This window comes from Tachyglossus aculeatus, chromosome 13 (genome assembly GCF_015852505.1).
Source record: "Tachyglossus aculeatus isolate mTacAcu1 chromosome 13, mTacAcu1.pri, whole genome shotgun sequence".
NCBI classification, from domain to species: domain Eukaryota; kingdom Metazoa; phylum Chordata; class Mammalia; order Monotremata; family Tachyglossidae; genus Tachyglossus; species Tachyglossus aculeatus.
The window spans coordinates 517,060-533,471 of NC_052078.1; the positions used below are offsets into that span (position 1 = coordinate 517,060).

A 16,412-nucleotide genomic window follows, 5' to 3' on the forward strand; every position below is an offset into this window, starting at 1 on the left:
TACAAAGTGATCAGGTTGTCCCACGGGGGGCTTCCAGTCTTCATCCCCATTTTACAGATGAGGGAACTGAGGCCCAGAGAAGTGAAGTGACTTGCCCAAAGTCACACAGCTGACAAGTGGCGGAGCCGGGATCTGAACCCCTGACCTCTGACTCCAAAGCCCGGGCTCTTTCCACTGAGCCACGCTGCTTCTCCTTGAGGCCAGGGGCGTCTCTTGTTTCTAATCTATTTTTCCAACCCCTCAGAGCTATAAATGATGGTATTGATTGAGCATCTGCTGAATGCAGAGCCCTGAATCGAGCACTTGGGAGAGAAGCAGTATGGTTATCGGAAAGACACTAGGCCTGGGAGTCAGAAGACCTGGGTTCTAATCCCAGCTATGCTAGTTGTTTGCTTTGTGACCTCGGGCAAGTTACTTAACTTCTCTGTGCCTCAGTTCCCTTATCAGCAAAATGGGGTTTAAGTACCCATTCTCCCTCCTACTTAGACTGTGAGCCCCTCGTGGGACCAAATGATTTTCTATCTACCCCAATTGTTAGCACGGTGCTTGGCACATAGTAAGTATTTAACCAAAACAACAATTATTATTATTGCTATTATGAGTCCAATAAGAGTTGGTAAACCTGATCGTTGCCCTCAAGGAGGTGGAGGCAGACTCTAAAATAAATGACATGAAGGATGAAGTAATAGAGTGCAAAGATAAATACGTAACTGCTTAACATAACAACAATACATATCGCATAGCATAACAGTATGGCAGGCAGGAGTATCCACATGGTGAAGTGGCACTGTGGGGGATTTGGGGGGAGAGGTGAGAGATTAATCAGGGAAGGCCTACTGGAGGAGATGGGGTATCAGAAGGGCTATGAAGATAGAAAGTGTGCAGGAAGTACTGTTGAGTGATTTCCTTTTCCTCTCCTCCTCCCCATCCCCCACTCTGCCCTACCTCCTTCCCCTCCCGACAGCACTTCTACATATTTGTACATATTTATTGCTCTATTTTACTTGTACACATTTACTACTCTAGTTATTTGATTAATTCATTCATTCAATCATATTTATTGAGTGCTTACTGTGTGCAGAGCACTGTACTAAGCGCTTGGGAAGTACAAGTCGGCAACATGTAGAAACGGTCCCTACCCAATAACGGGCTCACAGTCTATTAATGATGTGCACATAGCTATAATTCTATTTCTCCTGACGTTTTTGACACCCGTCTACATGTTTTGTTTTGTTGTCTATCTCCCCCTTCTAGACTGTGAGCCCGTTGTTGGGTAGGGACCGCCTCTATATGTTGCTGGCTTGTACTTCCCAAGCGCTTAGTACAGTGCTCTGCACACATTAAGCACTCAATAAATACAATTGAATGAATGAATTAACAGGGAAGGAGGTCTGGAGTCTATTGTGAAGTGCAGTTGAAATGAGAACAATTTTAACACACGAGCTACGCGCCTCAGATCTGGGAAGCTCCGGAAGATCAGCTGTCGGGAGTGGATGTACCGGCCTCTTTGTGCTCTGGTTCTGAGTCTCACCTGCTTGTGGAGGAAAACACGTCTGGAACTCGATTATCTCTGTGTCATCTTTCCCAGCCTAGACTGGATTCTTGGCTGCGGAGACAGCAGCCACAAAACCATCACTTTCTTTCTGCTTGCAAAGTTTTTGTGGGTTTTTTTTTCTCATTAAAAGGGCAGAGGAAGCACAGAATGGTTTAATCCTAGTTCCTGCGTGGGTGTGGTGAGTGCTGGGCACTTGGGCTCAGGGTCCTATGGCTGTCTGTGGGCTGCTCTGACCTGGTTGTCCTTGAAGGGGAAATAAATACAGTTCACAATTCCAGCTTATTTTTACAGCCACTTTGCAAACTTGAACCCAGAGTTCCTGCCTGGGGTCTGGGTAATTTACTCCCCTCTTGTCCTCCACAAAAAATGTTCAACAGAGCTGATGATTAGCTGAGCTGCCCTGACCTTCTAAATTGAAATGGAATAATCTCTGGTTTGCATCTAAACACACCCACACAGTCTCTCTCTCTCTCTCTCACTCTCACCCTCCCCCCCCCTCCCCCCCACACTTATAACAGCCTGGCAGTCCCTGACAAATTTCAGAGTGGACATTTCTTTCCCTTTGCTTACTGTCTCTGCACCAGTGAGCCCATAAGGAGAGGAGTGACCATACTAATACTATTATTAGTAGTAATAATAATAATAAGTGTGGAATTGGTTAAGTGGCTTACTATGTGCTAAGCACTGTTCTAAACATTGGAGTAGAGTCAAGATAATAGGTCCAACACAGCCCCTATCCCACGTGGGGCTCTCAGTCTTACAGGGGAAGAACAAGTTTCAAATCCATTTTTACAGTTGAGGAAAGTGAGACCCAGAAAAGTGACTTACCCAAGGCCTCAAAGCAGGCAAGTGGCAGAGCCAGGATCAGAATCTTGGTCTCCTGACTCCCAACCTGGAGCACTTTCCACTAGGCCACACTGCTTCCCAGTCGAAGCAGCCCAAACTGGGCCAGGGTGGCCTCGTTCTTACTGGAGGAGGGTCCAGGTGGGGAGCGTGGGAGGCAGAGGAGAAGGGGAGGTGAAACTGGTTGTTTCTTTAGAGAGAAGCACCCTGTGCCTGCCTGCGGCTTTCAGACAGTGGTTTGTTGGGGTCTGGACCAACATATCTCAGAGCTCCAAACGCACAGACCATCAGAGAAAATGCCATCTTCTGCCTCATTCTGATGTGCGGAGAGTCAAGGAGGAGGCCAGTGGGACAGTTTAGGAGCAATTGACCCTATTAATCGATCCTTGGTATTTACTGAATACAGAACACTATACTGAGCACTTGGGAAAATACTCTAGAGTATGTAGACTCTGAGCCTAAAATTCCACTCCACTAGTCACACTACCCTACTGATCTTTGTTTTTGTCTTTATGGTGTCTTAGTGCCTTGTTTCCTCTCTCCTTATGTATCTGTCATCAGGCCTCTCTCTCCGCCTTTTTACTTTTAGGTTATAAGCCCCTCAAAGGACAGGGATCCTGTCAAATTCCTACCTGTGCAGTTCTCTCTCAATGCTTAGTACAGAGTTCTGAACACAGTAAGTGCTTAATAAATACTATTATTACTACTACCACCACCATATTCCCCATGGCTTCTAATCCCAACTTCATCACTTTTTTATTATTAATAATAATAAAATAATAATAATTGTGGTATTTTATAGTGCTTACTATGTGCCAGGCCCTTTTCTAATTGCTGGAATAGATAGTAAGTAATCAGATTTGACACAGTCCATATCCAACGCGAGTCTCTCAACCTTAATCCTTATTTTACAGGTGAGGTAACTGAGGCACAGAGAAATTAAGTTACTTGCCCAAGGTCACACAGCAGATGAGTGGTGAAGTCGGCATTAGAACCCAGGTCCTTCTGACTACCAGCCTCTGCTCGATCTACTAGGCCAACTGCTTCTCCACTTGCCTATTGCCTGTTCTTGGCCCTGGGCGTGGCTCAGTGGAAAGAGCCAGGGCTTTGGAGTCAGAGGTCGTGGGTTCAAATCCCAGCTCCACCAATTGTCAACTGTGTGACTTTAGGCAAGTCACTTCACTTCTCTGTGCCTCAGTTCCCTCATCTGTAAGATGGGGCTTAAGACTGTGAGCCCCACGTGGGACAACCTGATCACCCTGTATCCCCCCAGAGCTTAGAACAGTGCTTTGCACATAGTAAGCACTTAACAAATACCATCATTATTTAGAAAAGCAGCGTGGCTCAGTGGAAAGAGCACGGGCTTTGGAGTCAGGGGTCATGGGTTCGAATCCAGATTCTGCCAATTGTCAGCTGTGTGACTCTGGGCAAGTTACTTAACTTCCCTGTGCCTCAGTTACCTCATCTGTAAAATGGTGATTAAGACTGTGAGCCCCCCCATGGGACAGTCTGATCTCCTTGTAATCTCCTCAGTGCTTAGAACAGTGCTTTGAACATAGTAAGCGCTTCATAAATGCCATTATTATTATTGTATCATGGAAATTCTCTATGCCTGTTTTCTCATCTGTGAAATGGGGAATTGAATCTTTGTTCTCCCTCCTCTTTAGACTGTGCATCCCTTGTGGGACAGATACCGTGCCTGACCTGTGACTTTTGAATCTACCCCAGTGCTCAGCACAATGCTTGGCACGTAGTAAGCACTAAGCAAATACCACAATTATGGTCAGTATTCGTACTTCCTCCTCTTCCTCTGTTCGGCCCCTTCTAGCCTTTCTTTTTCCTTCCTTCCTTCGACCCACTTCTCTCTGAGTCGACCGGTTTCAGCAATTGCGCCCGGCACCTTCAGGCGGCTTCGTCCGCGACGGAACACTAGGGGGAGCCCAAGGACGGCGTCCGTCCACACGGTCTGTCCGCGCTATCCTCACGCCGACCACGAGGGGGAGCCCAAGGACGGAGTCCCTCCTTACCATCTGTAGTCGGCATTCTCCCGTCGACCACTAGGGGGAGCCCAGGGACGGGCGTCCATCCTCACGGGCCGCACCCCGCATCTTCAGGGGGGTGGCCACATTCAGGCCAAACCCTTAGGGGCGGTTCAAGGACCACACCAGTCTTCAAGGGCGGGCTAAACTTACTTTTCCATCATCTCGCGGAATTAGGGGCAGGAAGAACACGGTCATTCCCCATTCAGTCTTCCCCCTGGGAGACTGAAGCCCCAGTCTTCAAGGGCGGACTAAACTTTCTTTTCCATCATCTCGCGGAATTAGGGGGAGGAAGCACACGGTCATTCCCCATTCAGTCTTCCCCCTGGGAGACTGAAGCCTTAGAAGAATTGTGGCCTAGTGGATAGGTCCCATAGGCCTGGGAGTTGGAGGACATGGATTCTAATCCCTGCTCTGCCACGAGTCTGCTGTGTGACCTTAGGCCCGTCACTTCACTACTTTGTACCTCAATTACCTCTTCTGTAAAATGGGGATTAAGACTGTGGCTCCATGTGGGACAGGGACTGTGTCCAACCTGATTACCTTTTCTCTACCTTTTGCCAATTTGTACTTCCCAAGCGCTTAGTACAGTGCTCTGCACACAGTAAGCACTCAATAAATACAACTGAATGAATGAATGAATCTACCCCAGCACTTAGAAGAGTGCTTGGTACAAAGTAAGCACTTAACAAATACCTCTGTTATTATTATTATTAAAAGCATCAGCAGAGGGTGACCAGTAATAATAATAATAGTATTTGTTAAGCACTTACTATGTGCCAAGCACTGTCCTAAGCGCTGGGGGAGCTACAAGGTGGGGCTCACAGTCTTAATCAGTGTGGCTTAGTGGAAAGAGTATGGGCTTGGGAGTCAGAGGTCCTGGGTTCTAATCCCAGCTCTGCCACTTGTCTGCTCTGCGATCTTAGGCAAGTCACTTAACTTCTCTGTGCCTCAGTTCCCTCATCTTTAAAATGGGGATTAAGACTGTGAGCCTCACATGGGACAATCTGATTACCTTGTATCTACCCCAGTGCTTAGAACAGTGCTTGGCACGTAGTAAGCACTTAACAAATATCATAATTATTATTATTAATCCCCATTTTACAGGAGAGGTAACAGAGGCACAGAAAAGTTAAGTGACTGGCCCAAAGTCACATAGCTGACAAATGGCAGAACCATGATTAGAACCCACGACTTCTGACTCCCACTATGCCATGCTGCTTCTGGTAGCCCTCCTAGTGGTGTTCCTTCTTGGGGAATTAATGTCCTGCTATCAGCAGCTCCCCATGATTCCACTTTTCCCTTTCCTAGGGACCGTGGGGGCCGGTGTTGCTGCTGCATCTGTCCCTGTTTTAGCGCAGCCCTGACGGAGAGGCCAAATGTGTGGCCACAACAAGGAGGCAACTCCACCCCTCCCCAGAGAGCCCGGCACAGGCACCAATACGTGTGTGTGGAATTATTCCAAACCCTAATCCCAGCTGGCCATGGGGATGAAGCCCATGTTCACCACCCACCCCACCTTCCACACCATCCAGCCAAGCTGCTGAGGGTCCTGGCCTCTTCTCTTCCCAGGACAAGTTCTGATTTACAAAAGTAAAAACTTTCACTGAAATTAAACTCCCCTTGGCGAAGGGGATGAGTCAGGCTGGTGGTTCAGTGTATTGTGGCAGGGAGCGGCAGGGAGGCGGGCAGTTTCCTCGGCACCCTGGTTACGCCTGGCCCAGAGGCAGCAGGAGGGGAGGGGCAGCATCTGGGGGATGGGGAAGCAGCTCGGGGAGGGTGGCCTGGGTTGGAGCCAAACTGAACGAGGGGCCAGTGGGGAGGTCAGGAACAGGGGGTAGGGGAGCGGGTTGTTGGGGAGAAGAAGCTTAACCAGGTGGAAAGACCACAGGTCTTGGAGTCAGGAGTTCTGAGTCTAGCCCCGGCTAGGCCGTTTGCTGGCTATATGATCTGGGACCAGTCACTTAATGGCTCTGTGCCTTGGCTTCACCCTCAGACTATGAGCCCCAAGGATGGACAAAGACTGTGTCCAATCTGATTACATTACATCTACCCCAGGGCTTGGCCCATAAGCATTTAACAAACACCATGTTATTTTTATCATTACTATGACTAATAATGATAATAATAATATCATTATTATCGTCATTATTATTATTACTACTATTATTATTATCATCATTATTCAGCGTGGCTCAGGTGGAAAGAGTGGGATAATAATAATAATTATTATTATTATCATTATTATTATTATTATCATCAGTATTCAACGTGGCTCAGTGGAAAGAGCCCGGGCTTTGGAGTCAGAGGTCGTGGGTTCAAATCCCAGCTCCACCAATTGTCAGCTGTGTGACTTTGGGCAAGTCACTTCACTTCTCCGGGCCTCAGTTCCCTCATCTGGAAAATGGGGATGAAGACTGTGAGCCCCCCGGGGGACAAGCTGATCACCTTGTAACCTCCCCAGTACTTAGAACAGTGCTTCACACATAGTAAGCGCTTAATAAATGCCATCATTATTGTTATTATTATTAATAATTACACTTAGGTCACAGACCATTTCTCAGCAGTCCAGACTGCCTGAGCCCTGCACTGTCCTGGAATGCTTTGTTGATTGGAAACAGCCTGTTTGGATCTAAACTGCCATGAACCCAGCAGTGTGTGCATACCTGGGCAGCCCTGACCTGCAGTGAACACCCCCCCACACACAAACACACATACACACACACACACACACTCTCTCAATTCCTTTCTTCCTCACTCTTTGTCAGCCCCCAACCTCCTCTATCAGAGCAGACCAAGAGAATCATCTTGTGGCTGAAGGCTGATAATGGAAAAGCCCACCGTGGGACCCCCAGTGCATGGTGGAGACCTAGGCACCCAGTCCAAATGGATAAAGGGCAGCAGGCCTCGGTCATACACCAAAACCAAGGATACTCTATGGCTACATTGGAACAGGCCTAAGGTGTCACCCTCCTGTTCTACCCTCGTGGTTTCTGAGGGGTGGGTTGCGGGAAATAAGATTGTTTTACCCTTTGTGGCCTTGTCCATGTCCTTGTCCAGGGGATAGAAGGGGGAGGAGCTCCAGACCACAGGAGGGGTTGCATTCACAAATGATCTGGAAAATCCAGAATACAAAAACGTTTGTTTTTAATCAGGCTATTTTGAGCAAGTGAGGTTTTTACCAACTTGCAATCTCTCCAAAATTCAACCAAAGTGCAGGTCAAGGCCATGGAGGGATGGAGCTTATACTGAGGGGAAGCAGCTGGCTCCTCCCTCAAAAATAGGGGTCTCAGGGACTCATCGCTGATGGCCCAGGGATTCCCGCTGTCCAGCGAGAAAACAGAGGGGGAGCTGGGAGTCCACAAGCAGATCTGTTGCCCCACCTATCTCCCTCTCACTCCCTCAATGTTCCTTTCCCCATCCCCTCACCTGTTCATCCAGGGATCTCCCTACTGGCCTTTGGGGGTGGGAACGGTGCCCAAAGGTGAGCAGATGGAAGCAGAGGCAACTGTCAGGCAGAATGGGGCCAGTATAGGGCAGGTGGAGGGGCATGACAGGACGACAGCCTGGGGCCCAGAGTGGCCCAGAAGTTCGGAGGGGGTTTGTGGGGCAAAACCGAGGCGAAGATATGGCAACAGAGGGGAGCGGTGGGGTAGGCCTGTCAGGGCAGGGCAAGAGCTTTGGCGAGTCGAGGCCAGAACCAGGCCTTGGTGCAAGGGTTTGTGTAGTCACAAATGGTGATGAAGCGGAGGATGCTGGGAAAGTCTCTCTTCATGGCCTTGTACTTGACCGGAATCAGCCGCTTCTGGCGAGCGCCTGCAATGACCGGGAGAGGCATTACGGACAGAGTGGATACCGGCCAGCCGGGACAGAGGACAGGGAAGCCCATCAGACCTGGTCCCTGCCGGTGGCTGCCCCTCTCTCATCCCATGGTCAAGGTGGCCAGAGCCAGGGTAGACAGAAGAAGGAGAGGGAGACAGGCTTTCCAGTTGGCCCACAACCGCCCCTGCAATGGAGCCTCCCATCTCACCAGCCCCCCGTACCCGGCTTAGTGGACACACTCACCCGGACAGAGGCTGAGCGCAAACTTGGTCTGGAAATCGCACTCATTGCTCTGCAGGTAGTCGTCCGAAATGACCACCACCATCCGACGGCACCTGGGGACAGGGCAGTTGGGACGCCGCGCCATGGTGGGGGCCTTCGCCCCAAACCCTTGCTGCCCGAGTTTGTGTCTCTCCCCCTTCAACTGTCACCTCGTCACTGCCTATCCCGCCTGCTCCGTCCTTACCCTTGTGGCCCAGGCTCCAGGCCTCCTTCTTCTGGGAGCCCTCCTAGCCACCCAGTCTTCAGCTCTCTAGCTCACTCCAAGATTCAGTCGTGGCACTAGATGACACGGGTGTGTGCGTCTGTGTGTGTGGGGTGTGTATGTGTGTGTGTGTGTGTGTGTGTGTGTGTGTGTGTGTGTGTTGCCTCCCATCAGACTGGCAGCCCCACTGTGGCAACCCACCCACTGTGGGAGGAGGGATTGTGTCTCCTCCTCCCTTTGTCCCTCCCGAAGAACCCAACATAGTTAGCCCTCCTGGCCCACCAGTAGGTCTCTGCCCGCAGGGCCACGGCTTAACTAGCCCCCAGAGCTCCAGCCCCGCCGCACCTTTTCTCGATGAGCTCACTGGTGATGGACCAGACGCATGTGCCGGGGAGGACGTCGCGGTCCGACACGCACAGCTTCAGCCCAAAGTCGGTCTGCTCCAGTTGCCGGATCATCTCGTGCACAAACTGGATGTCGCTCGGGCAGTAGCAGATGAAGGCGTCAAAGAGCTCCGGCATCTGGCCTGGAAATGGAGCCGGAAGCCGGGGGTCGGCCCGTGGACTGCCAAGGGGATTTCCTGGGTGCCTGCTGTGTGGAGACCATGGGGCCCCGGGCCTGCTCTGTGCTCACCTAGTGGCCAGGACATCGGCCACCCATCGGGTCAAACACCCCAAACTACCCTGAGTTGGGGGTAGGCACTGATTTTGAAATCAGAAATGTCAGGCTCAGGGGGATGTGGAGAGTTCATCAGGTCCGTGCCCCTGCCTCCAGGCATGCTAACCATCCTGCAGGGCTGACAAGTGGCAGAGCTGGGATTAGAAACCAGGTCCTTCTGGCTCCCAGGCTCATGCTCTCTCCACTAGGCCAGGCTGCTTCAAGATTAATCCTAGACCTAGAGCTGGGGAGGCCTGGAGTGAGATTCACCCCTTGGCCTCCACCCCAGGCCTGCCAGAGCCTTGCTCAGAACTCAGAGCCCACACATTCCGGGGTGGAGTGGGGAGCTCACGCCCAGAGAGGGAAAATGGCCTGAGATGCTGAGGTGCTCACCCCTGAGTGGCTCACCCCGCACGGGGCTGGAGAGAGACATGGGGAGGAAACCCGACTGACTGACTGATTGACGACTGGGGCCTCACCCAGTGGGTCATCCCTTGTGGTGATCCCTGAGAGCTCGGCCGTCCTCGGGACGCTGCTGTCCACGGCTGCAACCTGCACGGGCTTCTCGGCCTCTTCCTGCTGCTTCAGAAGAAACTTCCGACAGTCTTCCTCTGCAAGCCAGCATCCGGGGAGCGGGAGGCAACGGGGACAGTGAGAAAGGAGAGATCATCAGGCCAGTGGCTCAGAGTCTTCACCGTCAGCCCAACTCCCCCTGGTCAGTAATATCCACTCCAGCACTTAGCAGAGTGCCTGGCACATAGTAAGCACTTAACAAATACTGTAATAATAATAATATATATATATATATAATATATATAACACCTGTTCTCCCCTCTTCCCCACTCACCCAGGACATGGCTGCCTTGGGCTCAATAATAATAACTGTGGTATTTGTTAAATATTTACTAGGTGCCAAGCACTGTACTTAGCGCTGGGGTGGGTACAAGCAAATCAGGGTGGACACAGTTCCTGTCCCACGTTGGGCACATGGTCTCAATCCCCATTTTACAGATGAGGTAACTGAGGCCCAGAGAAGTGAAGTGACTTGCCCAAGGTCACACAGCAGACAACGGGCGGAGCTGGCATTAGAACCCATGACCTTCTGATTCATTCATTCAATCGTATTTATTGAGCGCTTCCTGTGTGCAGAACACTGTACTAAGCGCTTCGGAAGTACAAGTTGGCAACATATAGAGACGGTCCCTACCCAACAATGGGCTCACGGTCTAGAAGGGGGAGGCAGACAACAAAACAAAACATGTAGACCGGTGTCAAAATCACCAGAACAAATAGAATTAAAACTATATGCACAACCTTAACAAAATAAATACAATAGTAAATATGTACAATTAAAGTAAATAGCGTAATAAATCTGTACAACTATATACAAGTGCTGTGGGGAGGGGAAGGAGGTAGGGCGGGGGGGATGGGGAGGAGGAGAGGAAATAGGGGGCTCAATCTGGGAAGGCCTCCTGAAGGAGGTGAGCTCTCACTAGGGCTTTGAAGGGAGGAAAAGAGCTATCTTGGCGGATGTGTGGAGGGAGCGCATTCCGGGCTAGGGGAAGGACGTGGGCCGGGGGTCGATGGTGGGACAGGTAAGAACGAGGTACAGTGAGGAGGTTAGTGGCCGAGGAGTGGAGGATGCGGGCTGGGCTGTAGAAGGAGAGAAGGGAGGTGAGGTAGGAGGGGGCGAGGTGATGGAGAGCCTTGAAGAGGAGAGTGAGGCTCGGGCTCTGTCCGCTACACTGAGTCAGTGTGGCCCTACTAAAGAGTCCAGGCCCCACCATCGTTTGGCCTGGGGATGCTCCAAGGGTCCAGGGGACACGACTTGTGTTGACCCTGGGCCCTGACTGAAGAGGCATCATAATGGGTCTTTTCCAGGAAGTCCTCCAAGGTTCAACCTGATCCTGTCCAATCTTGCCCTGATCAGAGGACCTGCCCTTCCCTCCTTTCATGGCTTGGTTTATCCCGAGGGTGGAAGGGTGCCTCTCTGTTCCTCCCCCTGCCAGACAGGGGACCCCAGGGGGCAGGACTAGGTGTATTTAAGCCACCTGCCTTTCACCGCGACTCCCAGACAATAGAGCTGAATTTACTGGAAACTCCATCTCAGTGGACCAAGGCTGTCGGACCAGAAAATCTGCTTCTTTCCATGCTGCCCAACCCCAGCTTCAGACGGTGTGTGGCTTAGTGGATAGTCCATGTTTCTAATCCTGGCTCTGCCACTTGTCTGCTGTATGATCTTGGGCAAGTCACTTCACTTCTCTGTGCCTCAGTTACCTCATCTGTAAAACGGGGATTAAGACTGTGAGTCCCGTGTGGGGCAGGGACTGTGTCCAACCTGATTAGATTGTTTCTGCCTCAGCACTTAGACCAGTGCTTGACACAGAGTATCTGCTTAACAAATGCCATCATCATCATCATCATCAACAGCTGGGCACATGTCAGTTGAGCAGGAAATGAATTTTGAAAGTGAGTATGGCTGTGTATATGGGTCTATTATGGGTGTACTATTCATTCATCCATTCAATCGTATTTATTGAGCATTACTGTGCGCAGAGCACTGTACTAAGCGCTTGGGAAGTACAAGTTGGCAACATATAGAGATGGTCCCTACCCAACAACAGGCTCACAGTCTAGAGGGGGGAGACGGACAACAAAACAATTAACAAAATAAATAGAACAGTAAATATGTACAAGAGAATAGTAAATACTATGTGTGCATGCATGTTTGTACCATGACTACTCTAAACATCTGAGTGAAACTGATGTGCTAAGAGTTTGCTCCCTCTCTGTGTGGCCGAGGAAGGGGCAGGGAGGGGGTGGGCGGATGAGGTGGTGAAGATTTCTGTTCTCAGGAAACCCAGCACCACTCAAAATGGGGAACCAGGTTGGAGGGAAGGAGGGGGTGAGCAGAACCTTGGCAGAAGAAAATCTGTCCAGAAGCCATGAAGGGGAAAGCCATGGCCAGACTTTATAACAGCTGCTCACAGCTGCTCACAGCCAGCTGGAATCTGGACTGACAAGGAGGCAGGGCTGGCAGTGTGCGGGGCTGGACACGCATGGGGTAGCCCCTGAGCAGCACCCTACTTCCTGTCAGATCGGGTCCTCACAACCAGTTTCAGAACCTCTGTGAAAAGGGAGAGGCCTCGGAGGTCCTTTCCCTTTCTTTGTCCACACATCCCCTTTTCCTTCTTCCCTGGTCTGTAAGTGACTGCTGTTCGGCTTCCCATGCTTGGCTGCAAATTTCTCCAGGGCACAGACCGTATCTATTAACTGTATCATACTCTCTCAAGTGCTCAGTACAGCCCTCTGCACACAGAAAGTGCGCAGTAAAAACCACTGGTGGATTGATTGACTGGGAAAAGGCAGGGATGCAGTAGAGTGAGACCCTCAATAGCAAACGCAGAGCTGAGGGAGTCTTGGGGAGTCGACCCTGGGGGTGAGAGAGGGAGAGAATGTGTGGATGAGAACATGTGTATGTGTAGTGTGGGTGTGTCTATGTGCATACTGGAGAGAGAATGTAGAGAAGTGAGGGATTTGGGCTGTGAGCAGAGGGATCTGGATTGAACAGGACTTGGGGTTGCCTGAATTCACATACAATCAATCAATGGTATTTATTGAGCATTTACTGTGTGCAGAGCACTCTACTAAGTGCTTGGAAGAGTACCATGTAACAGAGTTGGTAGACATGTTCCCTGCCCACAACTAGCTTTTAATCTAGAGCCTCCCTTCCTCCCCAGTGGGGACAAGGATATGAACAGGCCTCTGGGGAGATTGGGTGTAGGGAAAACACTGGAAATTTCTGACCCCAGGACGTTAGTTGGAAGTCACTAGGTGAATCTGGAAGAAGTCTGGCCGGAGTTCAAAAAAGGCCTACCTGCTGGGGCTCGGATAAATTGGAACCCAGAAGGTTCTCTGCACTGGAGGGGCCAGTCAATCCACGGTGCCTGGGTTATTATGGAGACGCAACATGACCTAGTGGAAAGATCATGGGCCTGGGAATCAGAGGACCTGGATTCTAATTCCGGCTCTGCCATGTGTCTGCTGTGTGACCTTGGGCAGGTCACTTCACTTCTATGCCTCAGTTCCTTCATCCGTAAAATGGGGGTTATATATCTTTTCTCCCTCCTACTTGGACTGTGAGTCCTGTGTGGGACAGGGACTGTGTCTGACCACATTATCCTGAAGCTCTCCCAGTGTTCAGTCCAATGCCTGGCACCTAGTAAGCACCTAACAAATACCACCATATTGTTATTATTATTATTATTACTGTTATTGTTCCATCTCTCCTGCCAAACCAGGAACCCCCCAGGTCAGGACTGTTACCATCCAGCGGGCCGTACCCCCCACCCCGTCCGCCCTCAGCACAGAGGCACTGCCACAACCAAGTCAGAGAGACCAAGGCACCATGGGCCCCAAAGGCAGGGATGGGAGTGCAGTGGATTCCAGATCTAGAAACGGGAAAACTGTCGGCAGTAGGCAAGGACGTCCCCTCAGGAAAGGCCTAACTGGCCGATTCCCTCCATGTTGTCCAGCAACCTGGGAGTCTTGGGCAAATTTGTACTGAAGCTCCACAATGGAAGAGCACTTGGGAGGTCATCTCATCCATCCCACTGACTTGATGTAGGTCCATGCCAGCCATCCCATCCTCTTCTGCAATGGGATATGGGCAGAGCCCTGAGCTGGGGAATGGGCCAGAGAGAAACACTGACCCTGCCCTACAGGGGCTTCCATTGTGATGGGGAGACTAGACACAGACTTGTGCACATACACACACCCAAACTATGCTGGGTGCCAGGGGTAGGGCATACAGGGCAGGAAACATGGTCCCTGCCCTCGGGGGGCTGTCAGTCTGATGTGGAGACAGGAGGGCATGTGCATGTACACACCTACACACACACACCCCAAATATGGGAACATGCCAGATCCCCCAGGGACACAAAGAGAGGGAGGTGCTATGCTGAGACCCCCTGGGAGCCGGTAGAGGTAATAATAATAATTGCGGTATTCGTTAAGTGCTTAGTATGTGCCAGGCACTGTACCAAGTGCTTGGGGTAGATACAAGCAAATTGGGTTGGGAACAGTTCCCATCCCACATGGGGCTCACGGTCTCAATTCTCACTTTGCAGATGAGGTAACTGAGGCCATGAGAAATGAAGCGACTTGTCCCAAGTCACCCAACGGGCGAGTGGCCGGGATGAGAGCCCAGGTCCATCGGACTCCCAGGCCCGTGTTCTACCTACGAGGCCTGGCTGCTAGTCTGGGAGGGCTTCGCGGAGGTGCCGAGGGCGGATTGGTCCCGGCCAGGGGACCTTGGAGGGGGAGGGGGTTTGGTGGGGGTGGGGTGTGTGTCTCTCACCGATGCTGGGGCCCAGGTCGGAGAGGACATCGTCCCGCTGCAGTTTGGCCAGCAGCGCCAGGAGTCGGCCCACGGTGGCCTGCCGGCCGCGGCGCTCCCAGTCTTCCAGCAGGCGTCCGGTGGGGTCGGGCTGCGCCTGGAAGTGGCGGATCTGCAGGTACTCGTAGCCCAGCTCCTCGGCCAGCGCCGTCCAGTCGGCGGCCACCGGGGTCTGCGGGTTCAGGTACAGGGCCAGCCGCGTCCGCACCTTGAAGTTCAGGGCCACCAGGGGGACGAGCTCCAGGGCTAGGGACGGGGACGGCCCGGGGGGCGACCCGGGAGACGATCCGAGGGACGATCCGGGGGACGATCCGGGGGGCGAATCAATGGACGGTCCGGGGGACGGTCCGGGGGACGGTCCGGGGGCGGCGGCGGCCATGGCCAGCGGCTTCCCCCAACTCCGGCTCCGGCCACTTCCCCGTCTCGCCTTCCTCTTCCCGGCAACGAGCACGACCCCGGCCCCGCCTTCACCACGCCTTTGGGCCGGGCCCGGGGCCCGGGGCCGCCTCCCGCACGCCTCGGGCCTGGCCCCCACCCCCGGCCCAGACGTTGCCAACTTGTACTTACCAAGCGCTTAATAATAATAATAATAATGGCATTTGTTAAGCGCTTACTATGTGCAAAGCACTGTTCTAAGCGCTGGGGAGGGGAAACAAGGTAATGAGGTTGTCCCACGTGGGGCTCACAGTCTTCACCCCCATTTTACAGATGAGGGAACCGGGGCTCAGAGAAATTAAGTGACTTACCCCAGGTCACACAGCAGACATGTGGCAGAGCCGGGATTCGAACCTACGATCTCTGACTCCAAAGCCCGGGCTCTTTCCACTGAGTCACGCTGCTTCTCCAATAAATAGAGTAATACGTACAAACATATACACATATATACAGGTGCTGTGGGGAGGGGAAGGAAGTAAGGCAGGAAGGAGGGGGAGAGGAAGGAAAGTCACACAGATGACAACTGGTGGAGCTGGGATTTGAACCCACGACCTCTGACTCCAAAGCCCCGGGCTCTTTCCACTGAGCCATGCTGCTCTGCACACAGTAAGCGCTCAGTACATACGATTGGAGGAACAGCTTGGCTCGGTGGAAAGAGCACGGGCTTGGGAGTCAGAGGTCAAGGGTTCGAATCCCGGCTCCGCCACATGTCTGCTGTGTGACCTTGGGCAAGTCACTTCACTTCTCTAGCCTCAGTTCCCTCATCTGTAAAATGGGGATTAAGACTGCGAGCCCCACGTGGGACAACCTTGATTACCTTGTATCCCCCCAGCGCTTAGAACAGTGCTTTGCACATAGTAAGCGCTTAACAAATGCCATTATCATTATTATTATTATTATTATTGAATGAATAAATGAATGGGCGTTCCGCGCGGGGGATGGGCGAGCTCTGCGTCATCGGGAAAAGCCCCCGTGGAGCGTTCGGGGGAACGGAAGAGCGCGGGCTTGGGAGTCAGAGGTCGCGGGTTCTAATCCCGACTCCGCCACTTATCGGCTGTGTGACTTTGGGCAAGTCACTTCACTTCCCTGCACCTCAGCTCCCTCATCTGTAAAATGGGGATTAAGTCAATGAGCCCCACGGGACAACTTGATCACCTTGTATCTACCCCAGTACTTAGA

General features: G+C 51.8%; 1 protein-coding gene across 1 annotated transcript; it reads right to left on the reverse strand.

Annotated features, from left to right (window-relative positions):
- Window positions 1–6,997: 6,997 nt before the first annotated feature.
- Window positions 6,998–15,209, reverse strand: MYD88 (MYD88 innate immune signal transduction adaptor). Its single transcript, XM_038755755.1, has 5 exons — window positions 14,760–15,209; window positions 9,880–10,011; window positions 9,089–9,269; window positions 8,503–8,594; window positions 6,998–8,253 (listed from the first exon to the last, which is right to left on the reverse strand). The coding sequence occupies exons 1-5, from the start codon at window positions 15,175–15,177 to the stop codon at window positions 8,099–8,101; spliced, it is 978 nt and encodes a 325-aa protein (XP_038611683.1). The 5' UTR covers window positions 15,178–15,209; the 3' UTR covers window positions 6,998–8,098.
- Between the last annotated feature and the right edge of the window lie 1,203 nt (window positions 15,210–16,412).